At 35.9% G+C, this 20,239-nt stretch overlaps 3 protein-coding genes across 4 annotated transcripts in view; 1 reads left to right on the top strand and 2 right to left on the bottom strand.

The window, feature by feature from the left end:
• Nucleotides 1–11,550, bottom strand: part of LOC114538595 (collagen alpha-6(VI) chain-like) — a 33,395-nt gene extending 21,845 nt beyond the window's left edge. The window contains exon 1 of one of the 2 annotated variants that reach the window (XM_028559725.1): nucleotides 11,373–11,550. In XM_028559725.1, the coding sequence (XP_028415526.1) occupies nucleotides 11,373–11,469 (97 nt within the window). In that variant the 5' untranslated portion in view covers nucleotides 11,470–11,550. Of the gene's footprint in view, nucleotides 1–363; nucleotides 574–11,372 lie in introns of those variants that run through there. The other variant, XM_028559727.1, reaches the window with a different exon arrangement.
• Nucleotides 11,551–16,953: 5,403 nt separating this feature from the next.
• LOC114538610 (tigger transposable element-derived protein 2-like) lies at nucleotides 16,954–18,872 on the bottom strand. Its single transcript, XM_028559738.1, has 2 exons — nucleotides 17,926–18,872; nucleotides 16,954–17,734 (listed from the first exon to the last, which is right to left on the bottom strand). The coding sequence occupies exons 1-2, from the start codon at nucleotides 18,870–18,872 to the stop codon at nucleotides 16,954–16,956; spliced, it is 1,728 nt and encodes a 575-aa protein (XP_028415539.1).
• LOC114538597 lies at nucleotides 18,847–19,623 on the top strand. The gene has a single exon (XM_028559729.1). It carries the CDS (start codon nucleotides 19,060–19,062, stop codon nucleotides 19,462–19,464), a length of 405 nt encoding a protein of 134 aa, XP_028415530.1. The 5' UTR covers nucleotides 18,847–19,059; the 3' UTR covers nucleotides 19,465–19,623.
• Nucleotides 19,624–20,239: the final 616 nt, after the last annotated feature.

The raw sequence follows: 20,239 nt of genomic DNA, 5'->3' as shown, positions 1-20,239 counted from the left end.
TGGCTTTTGAATAGTTCTTGAATAATTCCCAAGAATAACAATTGTTACTATCCCTTGCTGCTCCTGTTGTGAATCAATTATATGCGACCTAGTGACTAATACCGAGAGTAAAACCTTTGTCGCGCAGGTAGCTTTGAACGCAAAGTAACCGGAGTTCACAAATCGCAGTTGTTATCACAGCTGAAAGGTTAAGTGCACAAAAAATATAGGCAATCAAGTCATTAGGCTTGCATTTTAAATCATGCTTTCTCTACAAACGCAAATTCATTCTGTACTTTGACTTGTTTAGGAGACGACAACTTAGGATATAATTTTGGCGAACATGTCTGGTCTATGACAAACATGCAGGCACGCGTGACTTACTTGCCCAAACTCCTGAAAATGTTATCACCAACCCGAGACACCACAAAAGGCGTGTGATAATATCCATGTTTCGTTTTGCGTTGCTCATTCAATGTCTGCCTCTATTGATACGCTGTACAATAATAATAATGCTAATAGTGCGCGCCAGCTTTGACCCAAAACTGGCTAGTGGCAATCCGATTTACAACTGTGCGTCAGCTGATAAAATAACTACGGTGTTTTTAGCGCACTGATTAATGCGATATTTACGAGACATTCGTCTGTCATCACTCGGCATGGTGTTCATATGGTCATTATAATACATCGCGCTGGCACCTCGCCGCGCACGTTTTGTTACTGACGTAATGCATTCCATACGATATCAGTCATTCTAATCGGCCTTCAAATTCCACAAGTGGGTAAAATGTGATGCATTTACATGTCACAGGTAGATAACAGAGGTCTAGCAAGCTTTTTTTTAGATTTAGTTTACATAGCAACAACACACTCACGTAGAATAATGCAAAAGAACACACTAGAAGAATAGTCCTCTCTATACAATGTATATACAAGTATTTACACAACCTGCATGTTTATTACGGATAATGAAACCGATTCCCCTCCCCTAAACCATAAAACCGTGCACCATTTACGCTGCGATTGTTCCAAATGACTGCGAGAAACTGAATGATACAGAAAACTGCACGAAATTAGAATTGTCGCTTCCCACACATGATTTGTAATTTGGGTTCCCGAAAATAGAATAGAAAAGTACTCGTCACTTACGAAATTCTCACCTAAAACTGGCAAGACTTTGAATTGAAGTAATCTTTGTATATTTCATTGTCCGCTTAATCACGCCGGCCAGGCCCTGAAATGGCATCTTCAATCAGGTCATTAAAAATATGACACGAAACACAGCTAATTATATTCATTATATCGTTTTGGAATATTATAGCTATACAAGTATTTTTCAGATTGTAATTCATTCGACGTTTAATGGCCCGGACGGAGTTCATGGGGCAGCAGGTAAAAAGCTAATAAGCGTTAGCGTGAGGCGAAGATGAATGCTTAGAGCTGTTAAAAGTGTTCGTGCCTTGTTGTTCAGTGTTGATTAATTCCTTTACCACAATCCTTAAAACGGGCGTTAGTGCACCTTCTTTAATCACGACTATAATCTGAATGGGTCGAAGTAGACTTGATATCCTCGCAAAATAATTAATATTTGCACGTACTTCCGAAAGTGCTAATCCTTTTTAATTCTCGTCTTTCTTGATTGAGAGTCGTTGAAGTACCTAATGATCACGAATGCATAATAACATCGTGAGGTTATGCTTTATTCTGGCAATGACTATCACACGACCACAGGAAGCCGGAACTAGCGCGTCCTGATGACAATGCTTGGAACATGCAGGTAATTTATTCTGAGGCTAATTATATGCCGTATGAAATTATTATTCCCTTCCTCTCATGTATATATATCTACACCAATTATCATAGTTTTTCTATGCTAATTAGTAATTACCATAGTTTTACCAGTGTTTATTTTTTCTCGTGAATCTATTATTTTAGACATTATAAAGAAATAATCTGTTATGCATTGCATTGTTTGCCGCGTTTTCGATTTTCTATTTGAGAGACAATTTTTTCCCACCTACCTATTGTATTTTCGTGATGAAAAATTCAAAATGTTATAACTTATATTTTATAGCGGTCAGAAGCGAAAAAAATATTGTTCAGATTTATTGGAAAAGTCCTTATTCCGGCCTGCTTCACGAGTTATAGGAATAAGGGATCAGACAATGAATTGATATATTAAGCCAAATTCTTCGCAGTTATTAACATGAATCGTCTCTTCCGCTCTATTGCCGCATATCCTGCATGGTGTATGCAGAAAAAGTTCCAAGGCGTTTTCGCCATTTTGCCAGAGCTCTCAGCCAGCAGACTGAGAGTAGCTCCTCGTCTTTTTATTTTTGCATGTCTACTACTTCCTGTAATCCATTTTGTTTTTGAAATTTATGTCATACACCAGAGAAATAAAAAAATTTATACGATAAAATATGGTCACATATAATAGTTATATTTATGTATATAGGTATTTGTTTGAAAACATGCGTTTAGTAAAGTATCATTACACTAGACGTCATGGCTCAATACGAAAATTCTTTCTTACAAAATTCAACATCTCATCAAAGCGGATATAGTGACAATGACATGGTAGTGATGGTGCATCTGTCTAAAATGATTTTGTACCCCATACATGGCACCTTAAAGTGAGAAAGTGCATGATGTCTGGGATTTCATGTGTCATTTAAAAGAAGATTTTTACCCTAGCTAAATCGACATCTGACTGACATCTTTTTTATTACAGCGAAATGCATATCTATACGGTTCCTTATCGCAATTCAGTATGGATTAACCCACCCCACTTCAGTTCACTCACGCCGAAAAGCCATAGGAAAAGCAAAAGGTGCTTTTTTCAAAGTTGATGACATTCGTTGCTATAGAGGCACTATCATACAGGAAAAGCTTCAAGTGTTAATAACGCAACACTCGTATTTGGCGACATTTACTTATTTCCGAAAGATTAAATACTTGTAAATGTCTATCTTTCCTGCATGTTTAATCGAATTGGTTGGAAAATAACTTCCTCGGTATAAGACTACATTACCAAACCCATCTCATCATTGATTCCATCAAGACGGTATTGCCATGGATAGTAAAATAAACCTTCATCAACAAATAACAATCGTACGTTTTTCAGTACGATAAGACTTTTTCATGTCTTATTGTCTGAACTGACCATCCTCCACATATATTTTATAATAGAAAATTCAGTCATTCAATAATTAGGAATGATTTTTATGACTGAAAACAAATTATTAAATCTCTATTTTACAAACTGCGCATGCGTTTAGCGCACATGTGGTAACTGAATATCAACAGTGACTATACTAAAAATGCGGAACATTTTAAAAAATGCCAATAGTCGACTAGCAAGGTTGTGGTATCTTAGTGCAGCTTTTTAAAAGTTAATGCAGTTCCAGTTTTGCAGTTCAGTTTCCTATAAAGGCCTCTTTTCACTTGCGATTTTGGTGTTATTTCAGTAACTAGGGCCGATACTGCTTTTGATAGATGTGAAGGAGTAAATTAGTTACGAATGTTCCAATAAGGGCTCTCATACATCAGAACATTCTCTAAATCAAGTAGTTGTAGAAGTTCCATCTTTTGTTGACTAGGGTGTCACCTAAAAGTCTATTATGGACTATATCAGTCGGCAGATATACTTTTTTAATCGGCAGAAATAGATTTTGGAAGACTAAGGAGCAATATTACGGATAATTTGCATGAAGTGTAAAAGTGAAACAGAAAATAAAAATGGGCTATAAACCAAAAACATACTTGACTAACTGAAATGGTACTCCCAAAATTTTTGGAACGAAGGAGATGAATATCTAATTACACTTGTGTTACGCGTATTTTAAATAACAATTAAGTGAACAACATATAAGACAGTAACTCATTGAAGCCTAATCGAACTATAAGATGTAAATATGGGTATATAGAAACGCCATTTCCGACGTCCCAGAGCTCCCAAGTTCTAGAGGACGTCGTCAATGAACAATACGCCATGCAATCATCTAGAATTTTATACACAATTTAGTCGGTACAGCTTCCTTAATCATTCGGTTTAAATTACCATACAACCTCTGAACAACTTTGAACACTGCTCTGTTTATAGATGATCTCACAATAATCTTCAAATGGTAACAATAACAAGCTAGTGCTTGGGAAAATTTATCTGACTTGAATTATCAATTTGTAGAAAACACCATGTTGTTATATGCAGAGCTTTTAGTCTGTTAACCCGAGCCTTAATCAGTGCAATTAACGATCCATATAGAATTTACACGTGGTGTTTTCTACAATTTGATTATTTCAGTTAGATATATAATACATTATTATAAATCACCATTCAAAATTTCAAATATTAAAATTTACTTGATTTCTTAACGCATAAGCAGAGAGGTTCCTACTACAGGGTTGTTATATAATACGACACAAAATAAAACTATTCAATTTAAGATCCGGCCTCGATAAGAGACAGCTTCATCAGGAATAAATCAGCAACCTAGATGCGCAGATACGCATCTCCTAACCGCTTTATAAAGTCTATCTAGTGTATAATATATTATATAACGCATGCATGATTAGCTGTTGTGCATCTTGGGCGTCTGTATATTTTAGCGTAAGGTAATTTACACCTCAACTACATTGCTACTCAAATTTATACTAAGTAAGCATGCAAAAATTTAAGTGATTACAGTTAACATTTGCTGAGATGAAAATGATGAAAAATACTCGGGATTGTCATGTATTTTTTTATTTCATGGGCGAATAGCGCTTCAATGGTGTTTTGATATCGCAGATTCTCAAAATCGTTATCTAAAATACCAACAGAGTGTTAAAAAATTGTTTGATTTTTTTCCCGAAAATTAGTTCCTAGTTGCATCAGCAATAACAGGCTTATGATTGTGAAAGTATGTCCTCATTAACGCTATCTTATTAGGCTGATTAGGACTATTACGTTCCACCTACAGCAGCATAAAAAGTCACTTTTTAACCGACACGAAAGTAGAAGGTTTATCAAGCCAACACTTTAAACGCCACCATTCCTCATGAAGCCACTTTTTAAGTTGTCATGTTTCACGGCATACACGTGAAATAACTGAAAACAGTAATTTTGTGTGAAATTAACGCATCACGCGTGTTTAGTGCCTAATCAGATTACACTGCTACGCCCAATTGATCGAAGTATACGATATTGCGTTTACTGCATAGGTCAAAATAACACGCATGCATGGGATCAAACTATTTTTTATCGTGACCTATAAACCCATTTTTGACTAATTTACTTGTGGAAAATGCGAGAAATTGCCTAAAGGGATTTTATTTACAAAATCATGGTAATTTGTGCTTAATATGTGATGTTGTGTAGCTAGGTTGTGTATAATCGAATTTGGCCTCGTCCTATAATGGGCTATATTGGTTAGACCTCAACGTGTATTGTGCTCGGCAACTTTTGAGCAACTTTTTAAAATTTGAACAGCTGTTCTGGTTTCGAGAAACCTGGAGCAGCTTTTCCTTTTTCTAGTAACAGGAGGTAACATTTAGGTTTATCAACCATACTGCTAATTTCGCACTAATTATTAAGTAAAATTTCGACCATTAAAATATTTATTTATTCACTAGCAAAACCTGAAGGGGCATAATATTGGTATATCGTCTCCAAACTTGTCATCATCATGAGTGGTTAATTTCTTCCATGGTTCCTCAAATTTTTTTCGACGAAAGTTTGTTTCATTCCTTCATTAATTAGATTAATTTAAATTCAGAAAAAAACAGGAATGTCAGACCACATCAGACGTGCTGTATGTGTATCCATGCATTGGGACATACACGAATGTGCTGTAGCGCTGATAAAATGCGATGGAAGTCCAAAACGAAATTCGAAATTCGATATTGAACCTTTCTAGTGCCAACATTTTAGCTACATTGGATTTTCTCGTCGAAATGTTCATTATGTCTGCTCTGATAATCCCTGCGTGTTATTAAGATGTGAGAATCATGTGATGACAATGTAATGAATTGATAGCAGCTATACCGAAATATACTGCGCATGTATAAACGCGTATATATAAAGAAGTCAAGCATTATAATTCTTGTTATTGAACTATTGTTTGTTAAATCTGCATGACATTTTCAACTTTTCAGATACATAAAATTATCTCGATAAAAGTTGTGGGATTAGTATATCAATGGTTGATATACACAGGTACTAAAGCAGATAACCTATACCCAAACAATGATGCATATACGTCATTACCTGGTCAAGTGGTTCCCCATTACCAAGCTCAATCAATAACTAAAGTTATTTATGCGATGACACAAGCCAAAACACAGATTCAAATGGCTTCCGCTAATTGCAGCGTTGCCAGATAATACGAGCAGCCAAACACAACCACGCGTACAATGTTTTCTTTATTTGTGACTCTTTGTTTCCTTCTTAAGGCCAATAAGTACGTAGAGCGGTTCGAGGTTGACTAACATATTTGATAGCAAATGTTAACTTTATGTTAAACGAAAAGCATCTGGGAGTCTTCACTCTGTTGTCTCATTGATATAAAAACTAAAAACTTGTAAATCCGTTCTGCGAGACTGAATCATTACTTAGCCTAGCCTAGCAAAAATAGGTACGCATTTCGTATATCTATGTAGTTACTGGTCCCTGACACCTAACTAATTAATACTAACTATAGGTGTTATATTTAATTTCCTAATAATAATATAGTTTATTTATGTTTATAAATAAATAATAATTTTATCCGATAAATTTTTCACGATACGATTTACACTGAATCAAGTATAATCGAAAAAACTCTTTGCACGGCTAGACTGTGCAGTGGAAAATTTCATTATGCGATCAGTAAAATGGAACATTTAAAGGCACATCATAAAAACAACCAATTACAAAAGATTAGTTAATCAAGGGAGGTTAATGTTCAGGGAAATGGCTGAAACTACAAGGTTAAGAAAACCCTCGAAAAAGTTAAGCTTCGTAATCCACTCGAACTGTAGATTACCCCCCTAAGCTCAATTACTGAGAAAACAAGTTTTTTTAGTGACACGGCTTTTTCAAAGAAAGGCGTCTAAAATGAAAGTTCTGAAATTGTTGTGAGTCACTTAATTATTAATAAGCATTAAGTAATTTTTTCATAAGCCCCGGAACGATAGCTGTAAAAAACAGAAAAGGGTCACTTCCTACCATTTTCATTCCCAATGATGTAAGTGACGACGCTCTCCAAGGGTTGAAAACACTGGATTACGTTTACATACTTGCCGCTCGTGTATCACTATTCTGGAAGTTCAGTTGGTCATGGGAGTCTAAAATGCTCACGACTAAGACCACTATTCTCGCGATGTGTATATCTCTTTTATAATAAAGTTATAGCTTCAACAGGGAAATCGCATTAAATACACTTTTGGACCGACATGTACGTAATTCGCGGGTGGTTATATAGGCGTGCGGCTACTTTAAAAAAAATATGTTTTTGGGCGTAGTAATATCTGAGGTCTGAAATTTGAATTTCAAGAATGGACTATAAATTGTCGGTTTGGGTGCGCTACTGCAGGAAGACGTATTCTTTAGAACCATCAACTAATAGTGCTAGTTTTTGTTACAAGATTAGAGTCCCAACAAAAAAGTTTTTTCCGGGTTGAAAAATTTTCTATGCCTGCTTCCGTGCTCGTGCATAAGCCACGGTTACACGACGCAATTTTTTCATGCAAACCGCCTCGCAAAGAATTGCGTTAATCCTTGCACATGTAGACATCAGTCTACTTTGGCGACCTACCCCCATCCCCCCCAATAATCTTTCGACACCCCAATAATACAGTATTATAATATAAATTATTTTGAAATTCAAATGTATTTGAAATTGTACATATAGGGAACACATGTAACTGTGCTCTGAAATGGAATCAACTTTAAAAGTTCTTGCTCAACGCCAGCCATGATGGCGCCTCCTGAACGGGAGCTCTAAACATCTTTCAAAGCACCTGCGTTGTAAGTTGTAACAATATTGCGAGACAAGATGCGCAAGCAATTACAACGTGTAATGTAACAAAGCCTTTATTCTCGTGCAGACTCTAACTTGTTATGCGATTTAATATGTAAATATGAATGTATCAATATACACCCTGTCCTGTAATTAAGCGATTGGCTACGGCCCTGATTTCAGTCTTAATTCTGTCCTGGTGCTTTTAATGTAACTTTTAGGGTAAATTTACGAATCATGATATAAAGAGTACCACCTTAGGAATTATATTCACTGATTAATTAATTCATATCACTTGTCGAATATCGACTGGAGAACTGGGCAGCAATCCATGTTTTATAACTTGAAAGATAGCTTTACGCTTTACCGCCGTTTGAATGTTAATATACATCATTAGGAACAAATAAATGCGTCTAGCTCCTCAAAGTTTTGAGTATGTCGTATTAGACATACAATATATGCAATCAGCGAAGGCGACAATGGTATAAACAAGTGCATTGCTCAGATTTTAGCAGGAAGCTATATATAGATATGAGGGAAATGTTTTATGCAATCAGACATAGAATTCGTTGGCTGAATTAAAAAGTAAGGCACCATAACTTTTGCAAACCCACAGCCGTACGAATGAACAGGTGTCTATTGCGTCTAATCGAGAGATTTAGCTCGAAACGATTATCTACATCAAAATATATACTATGATGCTATATAAAACTGAAGATGCTTTTTCCCAATCAAACAATACAGAACATGATAAAATCTCCTCCATGACCATGTGTATTGCATGAATGAAATAGCCGTGAACAATCCGTGCATCTGCAGCCTTATTATATGCACCTTAATCTTAATATGATTTTTCAGTACAATAATTAGATCTTAACACAACTCATTTCGCTGAACCAACCGTGGCTATATTTTATAACTAGGGGATATCTACACTGAATACTTTACCCTGGCTAGAGCGATAATTGGGGGGGGGGGCGTATTCATAAATTAGTGAACTTACAAAAGAAATCCGTCGGCCAGAACTGAATATATTAATCCCCCCTCCAATTATCGGTATAGCGACGCCTCTGTCTTTGGTCTTGCATTGTTGACCTTATAAATAAACTATCTTTGAAAACTAACATCTTCTAGAATTTAGGTAGTGGCTTTCATTCTTTAAACAAGAAAAATGCAAACAAACATCAGTGGCGTCGCCAGGGGGGGGGGAATGAGGGAGATTCGTTCCCCGCAGTTATTCTAAAGACCACTTTTAAGATTTTTCAAATCTAAAAAGAAAAGTGGGGGGGGGGGTATTCCAACAACCGTGTAAATAACGAAATTGTCGAATTAACCTTACTTTTGATCACGTAACGAATGACATTACAATAACATATCAGCATAGAAAGAGACATTGCAGATACGATTGAGTTGGATACTCTTGTTGACACATTTAGATTAGCTAACAACAGAAAGTTGCCCTTGTGAAAACTGTTTGTTTATAACAAAAATCGCCGATCTATGGCTTTCAAATTGTCCTGAACGTGCCAGAAAGTGCGGGAAATAGCGTTTTAAAAACCCTTATTTCTATAGAAATAAAAATTTCCTTGAGGGGAATGCCCCCAAACCCCCCCAGAGGTGTCACGCCTTTTGTTTTTGTCTCGTCCCCTCCAGTTTGAAAAAACTGGCGACGTTACTGACAGGCATAGTAGGAGAAATTATGTAGGCCGTAAGAAACAAATATTTTCACGAAGTACCATGCAGTAACACTATTGTCGAATTGAACTCGATTGATATTTTCACTTCACATTCAAAACTGCCTCGACAAGGCAACAAACAGGTGTAGCCTTCGATGTTTGAAGAAGAAACAGATATTTCAAGTACCGCGTGGAGCCTCGCCTCCAGATATCGAAGTAAACGCAGATATTGACTTTTTGGCAAACTCTGTTGGAATTCTGTGGAAATTCTGGCTATATTTATGTCTCAATATGTCTTAAGGTTATAAATATATAGTATCACCAACAGCACTGTTGTAGAAATCTAACTTATCAATTTTTAAGTAAATATGGATACTTTACTACCGGATTTATTAGGTTTCGTTTTATTTTATAATGTATTGAAGATATGTTGGGAGAATATTCTTTAGCAGTTAATAAGGTAGGTCAAGTAGCAAGTTTGAAGAGCATGCGAGTGTATATTTGCCATAACAGATGGATTGAGATACATCTCGGAAGAACATGCTGAGTGGCTCTCGGACGCAGACAAGCGGTTAATATAAAAGTAGGTGTGGTTTTCGAGAGAATAAATGTTAGTTCCAAGATCTCTTTTGAACTGATGAAAAACTTGCATTAGCAGTGGGAATATCAAAAAGGTCCTACAATTAGGCAATTACCATTTATATACAAAGGCTATTGAAGTGGAGTTTTGTATTATTTGAGCACTAAAATATAGCATAAATTGAACGGTTTTAAATACATTAATTTGTAATCGTCTCTAATTTAATAACAAACGCGAACTACGCAGTTAATTAATGCAGTAGCCAGCCAAGTGATTTCTGTAACGGAACATGATGCGAATGTACTGGTGCGAGCGATGTACAAATACGTTCTCGTTTTTATTAATCATATACATGTATGTATGCATGCATATATGTGCATGTGTATGTATTTAGTAGGCTTTATTTCAGGACGCTATAACTAGCCTTGTCAACGAAAGTGTTGGTTTTCCGGAAGGGGCGTAACTAATGCAATAGTTAATTTAAAAAGCATTTAGAAAAATATTTAAATTAAATGCATGCTTTATATTGTTATTTTACTGAATATCTTTTTTCGGTCTTAAAAATTTAAGGAGTACAAGCACCCACGAACAGTAAAAAAAACACGTAAAAGCACTCAAATCATTTAAACCGCCTCAAACCTTTTCGCGCTTAAAACTGCCACCAACTTAGCCCAGTTGCACGAGATTTATGTGAAAGTGCATGTTTAGAAATCTTATAGTAATGATGTAAAATCTTGCTAGAGAATTGTCTCAATTCTAACCTTCCAAGGTCAATAATCCATCTGGTTTTCGAGCTTTTGCAGTTCATAACGCAAGATGAAGAGAAGCGCAACGTCAAATGAAGTATATGTATTTGCCCAGTGCAATATATATTCGGCCAGTGGAATAAAATGATGCTATTTTTAATTAGGACCATGAACTTCGTTAACATAACCGAACAATTTCCCTCCCAAAATTAGCTTATGGACTAGATGATTTTAAAATTTATATGTAATTCGCATTGATATTCTCAATACAAAAGGGGCTTTTTACAGCAATATTAGTTTGAGCGGTCAGACAACATGTATGAGAGTGACTTTAGCTGAGAAATTACTTAAAGTAATTTCAATGTAACTTTCAGTTAATAGAAAATAACATACTGAATGAAGTGCTTACTTTGAAGTGTTTGTTCTGCAGCAACAGAATTCTGAAACGCCAGAATCATAGCCAACAGAGATATTCCATGGTAAACAGTCATCCTTATAGCAGCCATAATATTAAATGCAACGCCACGAGTGTTTATAAGTCAAATTATTTTGTTTTCATTTTTATATACGAATGCCTTTGACAGTTCATTGACTTTTTGGCAGCGAAACATGTGACGCCAAAAACAATGATCAGGTCGCTCTTGTTGGGTTAATATTTAAAAATGTTCTGATGTTTGACAGATTTCCTGCCTTACTTTGTGTGATATAGCACTTGTATTCTAGGTCAATGGCAATACAACATTACACGCAGTCTTTGACCATTTATGATTTCAATAGCAACGTATGAATATTTAGTCAAGTGGAAGTGTACTAAATGGCAAAAGCCAAGAAAAGTTTTGAAATAAAAAGTCCTAGGCCCAGAAAGTGTAGAAAGACTTTCATGTTAATCTTATAAATTTCCTCTTTCATTTTAGAGTCTTAATTAAATACAATTTCATGCATGCGATTATATCAAGCAATATTGATGATGCGGGGGAGCCGCGTAATTCATAGCCAACTTCTGTTACATTATAATGCTGTAATTGTAAGTTACCCTTAATCTTTTAAACATTGCATTTATGCTGTTGCAATTAATAATCCGTGGTTAAATATCAGTTCTTATCAAATTCAAATTTATATTACCAACCGGCGATTTCGAATATATTCGCTTTTGAGGCATCTTCAGGCTACGTCATCTCTGTCCTTCCAAATATGAGAAATATGCGTTCACTCACACGGCATCGCTAACCTGAGGCCAAGCTCATAGGACGGACTGAACAGACCATGAAAGCGTGGGGAGGACAGGGGCGTAACTAGAACTATAATATTCGGTGGATATATTCGGTTCTGCCCGACGGATTTCTATTGTAAGCTTTTGCATAAGAAATCCATCGGGCAGAACTGAATATATGAATATTCACCCCCGCCCTAATTATTGTTCTAGTTACGCCACTGCATGGGGAAGGGAGAATCTTCGAGAACATATATAGCATGATTGCTCGATATTTGGAGTCAAGTAGCGCACGCCGGGAAGCAGGAGGGTAGGAGGAGTAGGTGCATTTAATTTGTTTATTCCCTATTTGGTGTAAAGATGCATGCAGTTTATTTGTGATATGAGCTTGGTAACTATGTTTTTACAAAGACATATTCCACCAATATTCCACCATGAATGACTGTAAAAACACTGCTTTAATTAACTCAATAAAATGGGTTTTTGAGAGCACAAAGTTTAAATTTTAATCCTTTTCAATCAGAAAAACATATACATTATGGGTAATAGCGATTCGTTGTTAATACAAAGCGTTCCTTGTATACACAAGAGTAAAGAGCCTATATATGAAATCTATACCTATTCTGCATGATACTGTCTGAAAAAACCTGTATATTTGTTGAACAATTTCAAAAACAAATCCATGGCAAATCCATGCTAACATTGTTCCAAGGCCGTCACTACAGCTAGAATGTCCTAAAAACTCCGACACGAGACTTTATAGACACTATGGCGCTCATTTCAACCCACTTTAGAGGGGATTACTGTATTGCATATATTAATCTATTCGTTCAGCTCGACAGATTTGCTTTGTATGTATGTGTGTTTTCGAAAGAATTCCGATAGTCAGAAGTGAGAATATACTGTACGAATATACATTGCGCTATAGTTGCGGTCCCGCATATACCAAGAATCCATGCAATTGAGGTAACAAACCGAAAATCAATTGGATTGCATGAAGAAGTTACTGTATTAAACTCACGAATTGATCATTTCATCAGATATATTTAATTGCTTGCGATGCGTAGCATAGCAAGCTTTAAAATGGGCATTTTTTTTTTTTTTTTTGTTTTTATTTTTTGGGTTCTAGATAGTAGACCTCCGCTCGGCCACGGGGTATAATTATTATTCAGCAACTCATTATTATTCAAGCGACTGATTATTATTCAGCCAAAAGTCTTACATCTTTTAGCTGTTTGACCTCCCCCCCCCGGATATTTAGTATCACACCATACAGTCGTCAGTTTTTCGGAGTTTTTCGTAGCTTCCGTCACAGTCAAAACACGACGCTAATGATCTTTCATCATTCTTTCATCAGATATACGTAACGCCTTCGTATATATTACCGTGACTATTGTGTTTCGGGTAGCTTGTGGGAGACATTTAGCAAGCGTGCGTGTAATACAGAGCGCATGCGTCGTTGTAAAACATCAAGCGTTTGCACTGGACTTCGTTTTAAAAGGCTTTTTGTTAACTATAGACTAACGTCTATGCTCCCTGTACGACACGATTTTACATTTTGCAAACAATGGATAGAATTGTCTGTTCGGAGGCTTACAGTTATCTGGTCGGATGTCCTTTCAGCCAGCGAGCATTGACGACATGACCAAAGTTGGTTGAAACGCGTGCCTCTATCCGCATTCACATGATTTGTTGTTGTTTGGTTCTGTACCTTTACCTTATTTAGTTGCTGTGCTATTTGTATAGACTTGGTCATAGCACTCGGTCAAAAAACACTACAGGGGTCCAAAATTTTAATTGCAAAAAAGCTGAAGAATAAAGTAAAATTTTGGATCTATAATTCTCATATTCAGTTTGTAGCATAACTTGTCTCGGAAAAGTTAAACCGATACAACTGAATAGATTCTGCTTAGGCACTGAATACAATTGATGTTTATAGTGTTGTTTATTGTACAGACCAAAGACCTTCAATCGGAGTCCTTTCTATATTTATATACCATTTATTTGTACAGTAATTCCTAGTATTTGCTGGAGTTCATGGTATTTTTGTGTATTAAATTCAGAGTATAGTATAATACATCATTTAAAAACAAGCATCACTGAAGTCACTGAAGCTCAGTGAAGTAGTGTGACTTCCTCTATTTATTAACATAACTGTCATCTTTGGCATGGATTATGGGAGTGGGATACGTTTGTTTACGCATGCATGTGATGGTACATTAGAGGAAATAATGTGCGTTGGCATTAGAATCTCTACATTGACGTTTATAGCATCGTAAAACTGCATGGCCACGTATACCACGTATTAACACCAGTTAGACTATGTGTAAAACAGCAATAACTATTCAAAGTTTATTAAGCCTTTTGAACGCCAAAACTTGTGAACATATTTCGATATATGCTTAGTGTATATATTATGATCGTGAAGCTGTTTGCCGTTTGTTCAACGGGCTCATTACTATAATAGAAGCGGTATATACTCTCCACACGAAGTAACTTCCTATAAGGTAACGTCACAATTACTATAGTTTGTAACTCGCGCTGGCCAAATATATTTGTTGGCATACAACAAAATCAAGGTTTATTTACAGTGAATCTGGTCTATTGGTGAGATTGTTCGCCAAAACCTGAAGGTATGCTGTACAACTACGGTAGTTCATGACTAAAACTCCTTTTTCGGGTGATTATAATTAGTGTTTGTCACTGATCTGGTGTTGGTAGCTAAATATAATTATCCACGTACAAATAAATCATCATGCATGACATATTTAATACTACTTGCGGTCTATTAGCGCGAAATATTATTTTAGCACTCGGTGCAATCTAAAGGCGATTTTCCACTTACAGCGAAATCGTTCGCTAGCGAAATATTTGCATATTTTCTTTTGAATTGAAAACAGTCAAGTCGCACTAATTTATTTATGCTGTTAAAATTCAAAAGAAAATATGCAAATATTTCGCTAGCGAACGATTTCGCTGTAAGTGGAAATCCGCCTTAAGCCTGGGCGGACATTTCGACTCCGCAGAGGCTGTTGGTGTATGAAAACTAAGAACGTAATATAAATGAAAAACAGCATTTTTGAATCAATATTTCTCATTTCCATACATCAACAGCTACTTCTGTAATTGCACCATGTAATCGAACCCTTAGTACAATCTAATTGTGGTGCTATCGTAGCTATATTGTTCGTAACTACAGCCTAGAATTCGCATCGCAAGCTAACGCCAGAGTGGGCGTCTTGTTTTCAATCACTTCATATAATTATATAATTATATATATATATATATATATATATATATATATATATATATATATATATATATATATATATATATATATATAAATGCCGCTTTTGGCCTATAATACAAACTTTTAAGTTTATTCTCATGATACGACTGAAAATAAGTCGAAAGATAGATAAATATAGGCATTCATGAAATGTTATAGATATTTTGCCGTCAAATTATATAGACATTTTTTCTTCTTATCTCCATACAATTACCTTGAACGAATAACCCAATATTAAGCTTGTTTTCCACTAGGCGCTGTTTTGCTTGTAAATCCCCTCATGCCAGATCGTTTTACAAACAATTAAGACTAGACGTGCAATACTCGTGGTGCTTTACATTCAACGATATATTGTTTTCTATAATATCGGTTAAAATATAAGGAAAAATAAATATAAGAAATATAATCTACCACACATTTAGAAATGTAATTGTCAGATAATTTGACATGCAGTTCTGCAGTTTTTCGATTTTTTTTTCTGCAAATTCTCGAATCGTATTGCCGCGGTAGTTTAAACTATAATTGTATCCACCAGCCGCGCACCTGACCTTGCACTATCCGTTGTAATAAATATATGAAATCAAGCTTTGGCTTGAAAACTGAAACCAAATCATTTCATCTTGTACCCATGCAGTATTCCTGTGCAAAATTAAACACAGCCAGCGTCCGCAGCGATGGAATGAGAATAGGCAAGTGTCTTTTTTAAAATGAGAAAATCATTTCCACAAACCATTTTAACGTCGTTTGAAGTTGTACAGTTTGAGAAACAAACAGAGCTAGTTATCGTGCAAATTCATTACTAAAGATTGCCAAAAAATCATTATTATTTTACCTGATCTTGTTCAGTCAGGGTACAGGCATTACATGATAAATATAACTTGACATATACTTTTGCCCAACAGGCCATCACTAGACTCAAAATAACAACATTCCTATAGAAAAGAGCAAGCCCGTTTACACTTAAGTAACTACTCATTTGACGAATTCCTAATGCCGGGAAGCAAATGAAACGAATCATTTAACACGTTGCATGTTAAGTATTACAGTTCACAGCAGGTGAACACTCTATATAGACACACCCTATTTTATTCAGATTCCAGACACCATAGCTGACTGAACAGTATGCATGTCGGCATATATTTGTATCCCAGCTCATTTAGAACATACTAGTGCGTACATATGTGCCATCATCGGTGATAAATAAATTACACAATGTTGGTAGATATCAATAGATTCTCTCATTTTGCACGGTACAGTAAAGCCCCGCATAAAAGAACCAGTGAATTTTGACTTCAGGCTGAAGTGGTTCTTTTATAACAGGTACTTAGAAAGAAATCAGGCTGAAGTGGTTCTTAACTGGTTCTTATTTCCAGTCAAAAACAATTGTTCCTGGTTTAGAGTTTTAAACCTCTTATTGTATACAATGAGACTAGTAAATGAACTGTAATTTAACTGTTAATTATATAAACTATAAATGTAACTTGTCTTTAACTAGAATTGGTAATTGTCTAGCCCTTGGGGGCAGATCTTATCATCATTTGAACCATCAGCTGTTAACAAACAGCCAGTTTTTTCAAACAATCTTCTAAAAAATTCTTTATTTTTACTTAGCTCCCTCCATGCCTCTGCTGTCCACTTTGTCATAAGGATCCTTCTTTCTCTGGCTGAGAGTTTGTCATGCCATTTTTCTAGATTTTGTTCCTCCTCCAACCACCTTTCCATTTCTGCGGCTATTTTTACTTTCATCATTTTTCCACATCCTGCATCAACTGGCTGGATCTTATCCGTGTGATTTTCAGGAAGCATGTACACTGATGCATTGATTTCATTTCTGCATACTTGGTGAAATGTCTTGCTTTGCTGAAAACCAACATTATCAACAAAGATAACCTTGTCATCTTTGTCTTTTCCAATCCCAGGAACAAGTGTTTGTTTGACCCACTGCATATTTACCTCTGTATCCATCCAGGCAGATGGCTGGTAAAACACATCAACTCCCTTGTCATACTGTTCTTTCTCAAAGATACTTAAATTCCCCTTTCCCCTGAATACGATGGCTGGCTTGACATTTTGTTCACCTTCGGCACGTATACAAAGTTGTAGGGTAGCTTGCCTTTTATCTAAGCCAGATGATGGTTGTGACACCCATACCTGCTTGCTACCCAATGTATCATAAGTTGTTTCTTGCCCAGTAACAAATGCAAGGGGCACCTGATCAATGTTGTATCTGTTCTTGGGTAGCCATCTTCCATATTTTGGATCAATAGAAGACCTAATTTAAAGATAAAAATTAATGCCCAGCAAATGACTTTGAGACAAGACATAATATATATAAGAAATTTAATTGCTAACGTTTCGTTGCTTGCAGCGCAACATCATCAGAGCGGTTTAAGATTATTACAAATAATTGGTAAAAAAATAATAAATAATAAAAATAATTAAAAATAATTAATAATAGAAGACCTGTTTCTTCTCCTTTGTGTTTTTAAAGATTTCCTCAAATTCCTGTGAAACTTCTGTATAGTACTCCTACCATCATCTGCAGAATCTTTCTTTTTGTTTGTGCGACGTCTGAGAACAATGCCATGTCTTTTCTTGAATCGCTGAAACCAGTTGTGACTGCCTTTAAACCTTTCTGCTGCTTCTTTACCGTAGCACATTTCGATTTTAGCTTTCATTGTTTTCTTAATCCAAAGTTTAGAAACTTTGCTGCCTGCTGCTCTACGCAGTTTAAATTCTGATACCAGTAATTTTGATGCCCGAGGGTACTTTTCCATATGTTTTGATCGGTTATCAGTAATTCTCCGCCTTCGTCTAGCAGCTGTGGTTGGGCCCGTGTTTTTCCTGTATTTGTTGAGGACTAGTTGTTCTTGTAATCGGTCTTTTTCTTTGTTCCATTTTATCACCAGGGATTTGCTGACTCCCCTTTCCTTTGCAACTGCTAAAAATTTGCCCACCTTTCCCTTGGTTTTGATTTGATCCAAACGGTTAAGAGTTTTTATTTTAAAGTCCAGGGTGTATGAGTTCCGTTTAGCACTTCCTCTTCGCTTTTCCTGTTGTTGTGGCCTTTGGCCTTGTCCCGACTGGCCATTAATATTGAATTCTTTGTCTGATTCAGATTGACGATTGTCAAGATTCTCTAATGAATCTGTCTGCAACACTCCAGATGGTCCTTGGCTTAAACTACGATGAGTGTTACCAGCCGCAGCAGCAGACTGAATTTCATGTTTTAGGCGCACGTGAATGTTAAGATACTGCTCTCCTGTAAACGATTTTTCACAGATGTTGCATTTCAAAGATTTGCTGCTCAGTTCAACTGACTTTCCTAATGTTTCTGTAATGTCGTAAAGCCGTCCATCTTTCAGTTCTACTGACTTTTTGATACCACAATCGAATAATGTACGATTCATTTGCATAAACAGTTACAAACTAGCTACAATGGCGCTGGATTGGCAAGATGTGATCATGTGAATGCCATGAAAGAGAGACGACTGGGTACGAGTCAGACACTCTTGTAAGAACCGTTCCGCCATCTTGGATATTTCTTGCTAGTTTTTCAAAGAAAATATACTAAAATACCGACATTTCTCTGCAAGAATGGAAAATGAGTATGGAATTTATGTAGAGGCAAGCATCCGTGGTTATCATGCATATTTTCAAACTTCAACTGTTTACATTGGTGAGATACTGACTTGTGAAGTGGAACCCGACAATGAATATGACAAATACGCTGTGGTAGTTAAGAATGAAGATGGCTACACTGTAGGGCATGTTCCAATCGAATTGTCAAAAATCTTTCACAAATTTTTAGTGGACTATGGTGAACTTGAGGCTGAATGCATTGGGAGTAAATACAATGAAGGGGAAGGCAAAGGTCTAGAAATACCAGTGGACTATAAACTTATTGGAAATGCTGGTTATCTGGAACAACTTCTTAAAAAGCTCAAGAAAATTGAAATATCTAGCAACTGGAAACTTACTGATATCATAAAATTAAGTTAGATTCCTTACTTCTTCACTTTTGTACTGGACATTGTCATTTGTTTTTACTGTTTATGTTAATATGGTTGATGCATAGCGTATATTTTATACCCATCAAGTACTGAGTGAACAAAGGGCCATCATGATGTAAGTTTTTTGAATATAGTTATGCAAGTTGAATTATGTTGTGAATTGATTGCTGTTTTGATAAAATAAATGCATGCATGATGTGGTTGAAAGACATAATTCCTGCTGGCAAGATTACAGTATTTTGTTTTCTTCTTAGTACCTGCTTACTAATTCAGCTAAAAGTTTAATAAGGTTTCTTAAGAACCAGTTTCATTTGTCAGCCTGAAGTGGTTCTTGTATTTGCTTAATTGCCCAAATTTCAGGCTGGTGGTTCTTAACCCACTGGTTCTTTTATGCGGGCTTTACTGTATATATATATATATTATATATATATATAATATATAATATAATTATATATATTAATACATATATATATATATATCATTTTCAATGATTTTTTTCATAAACGTCCCGGGTATTCTCGCGAGAAAACATCCCGTATAAAACAATCATGTAAACGCGAGATGGAAAAACGTCCCGTCCCGGCAAACGTCCCGTCTCGCCTTTCATATAAACAGGGCCTAAGTTTTATTCTGCTTGTTAAACGATCTGGGGTTTAGTTTACGACAGGCGATATTCTACCGTTGATGTTGTTTGGATTTGTTTGTTATTGAAATATATGAATTGTTTTACCAGCGAATGATATGGACCTATTGCTTTGAGAGAA

The sequence above is a fragment of the Dendronephthya gigantea genome, unplaced genomic scaffold (assembly GCF_004324835.1).
Source record: "Dendronephthya gigantea isolate DGI-Jeju-01 unplaced genomic scaffold, DenGig_1.0 000189F, whole genome shotgun sequence".
Classification (NCBI taxonomy): domain Eukaryota; kingdom Metazoa; phylum Cnidaria; class Anthozoa; order Malacalcyonacea; family Nephtheidae; genus Dendronephthya; species Dendronephthya gigantea.
The sequence above is the reverse complement of the archived record's forward strand: the minus strand, read 5'-3'. Positions and strand labels throughout refer to the sequence as shown.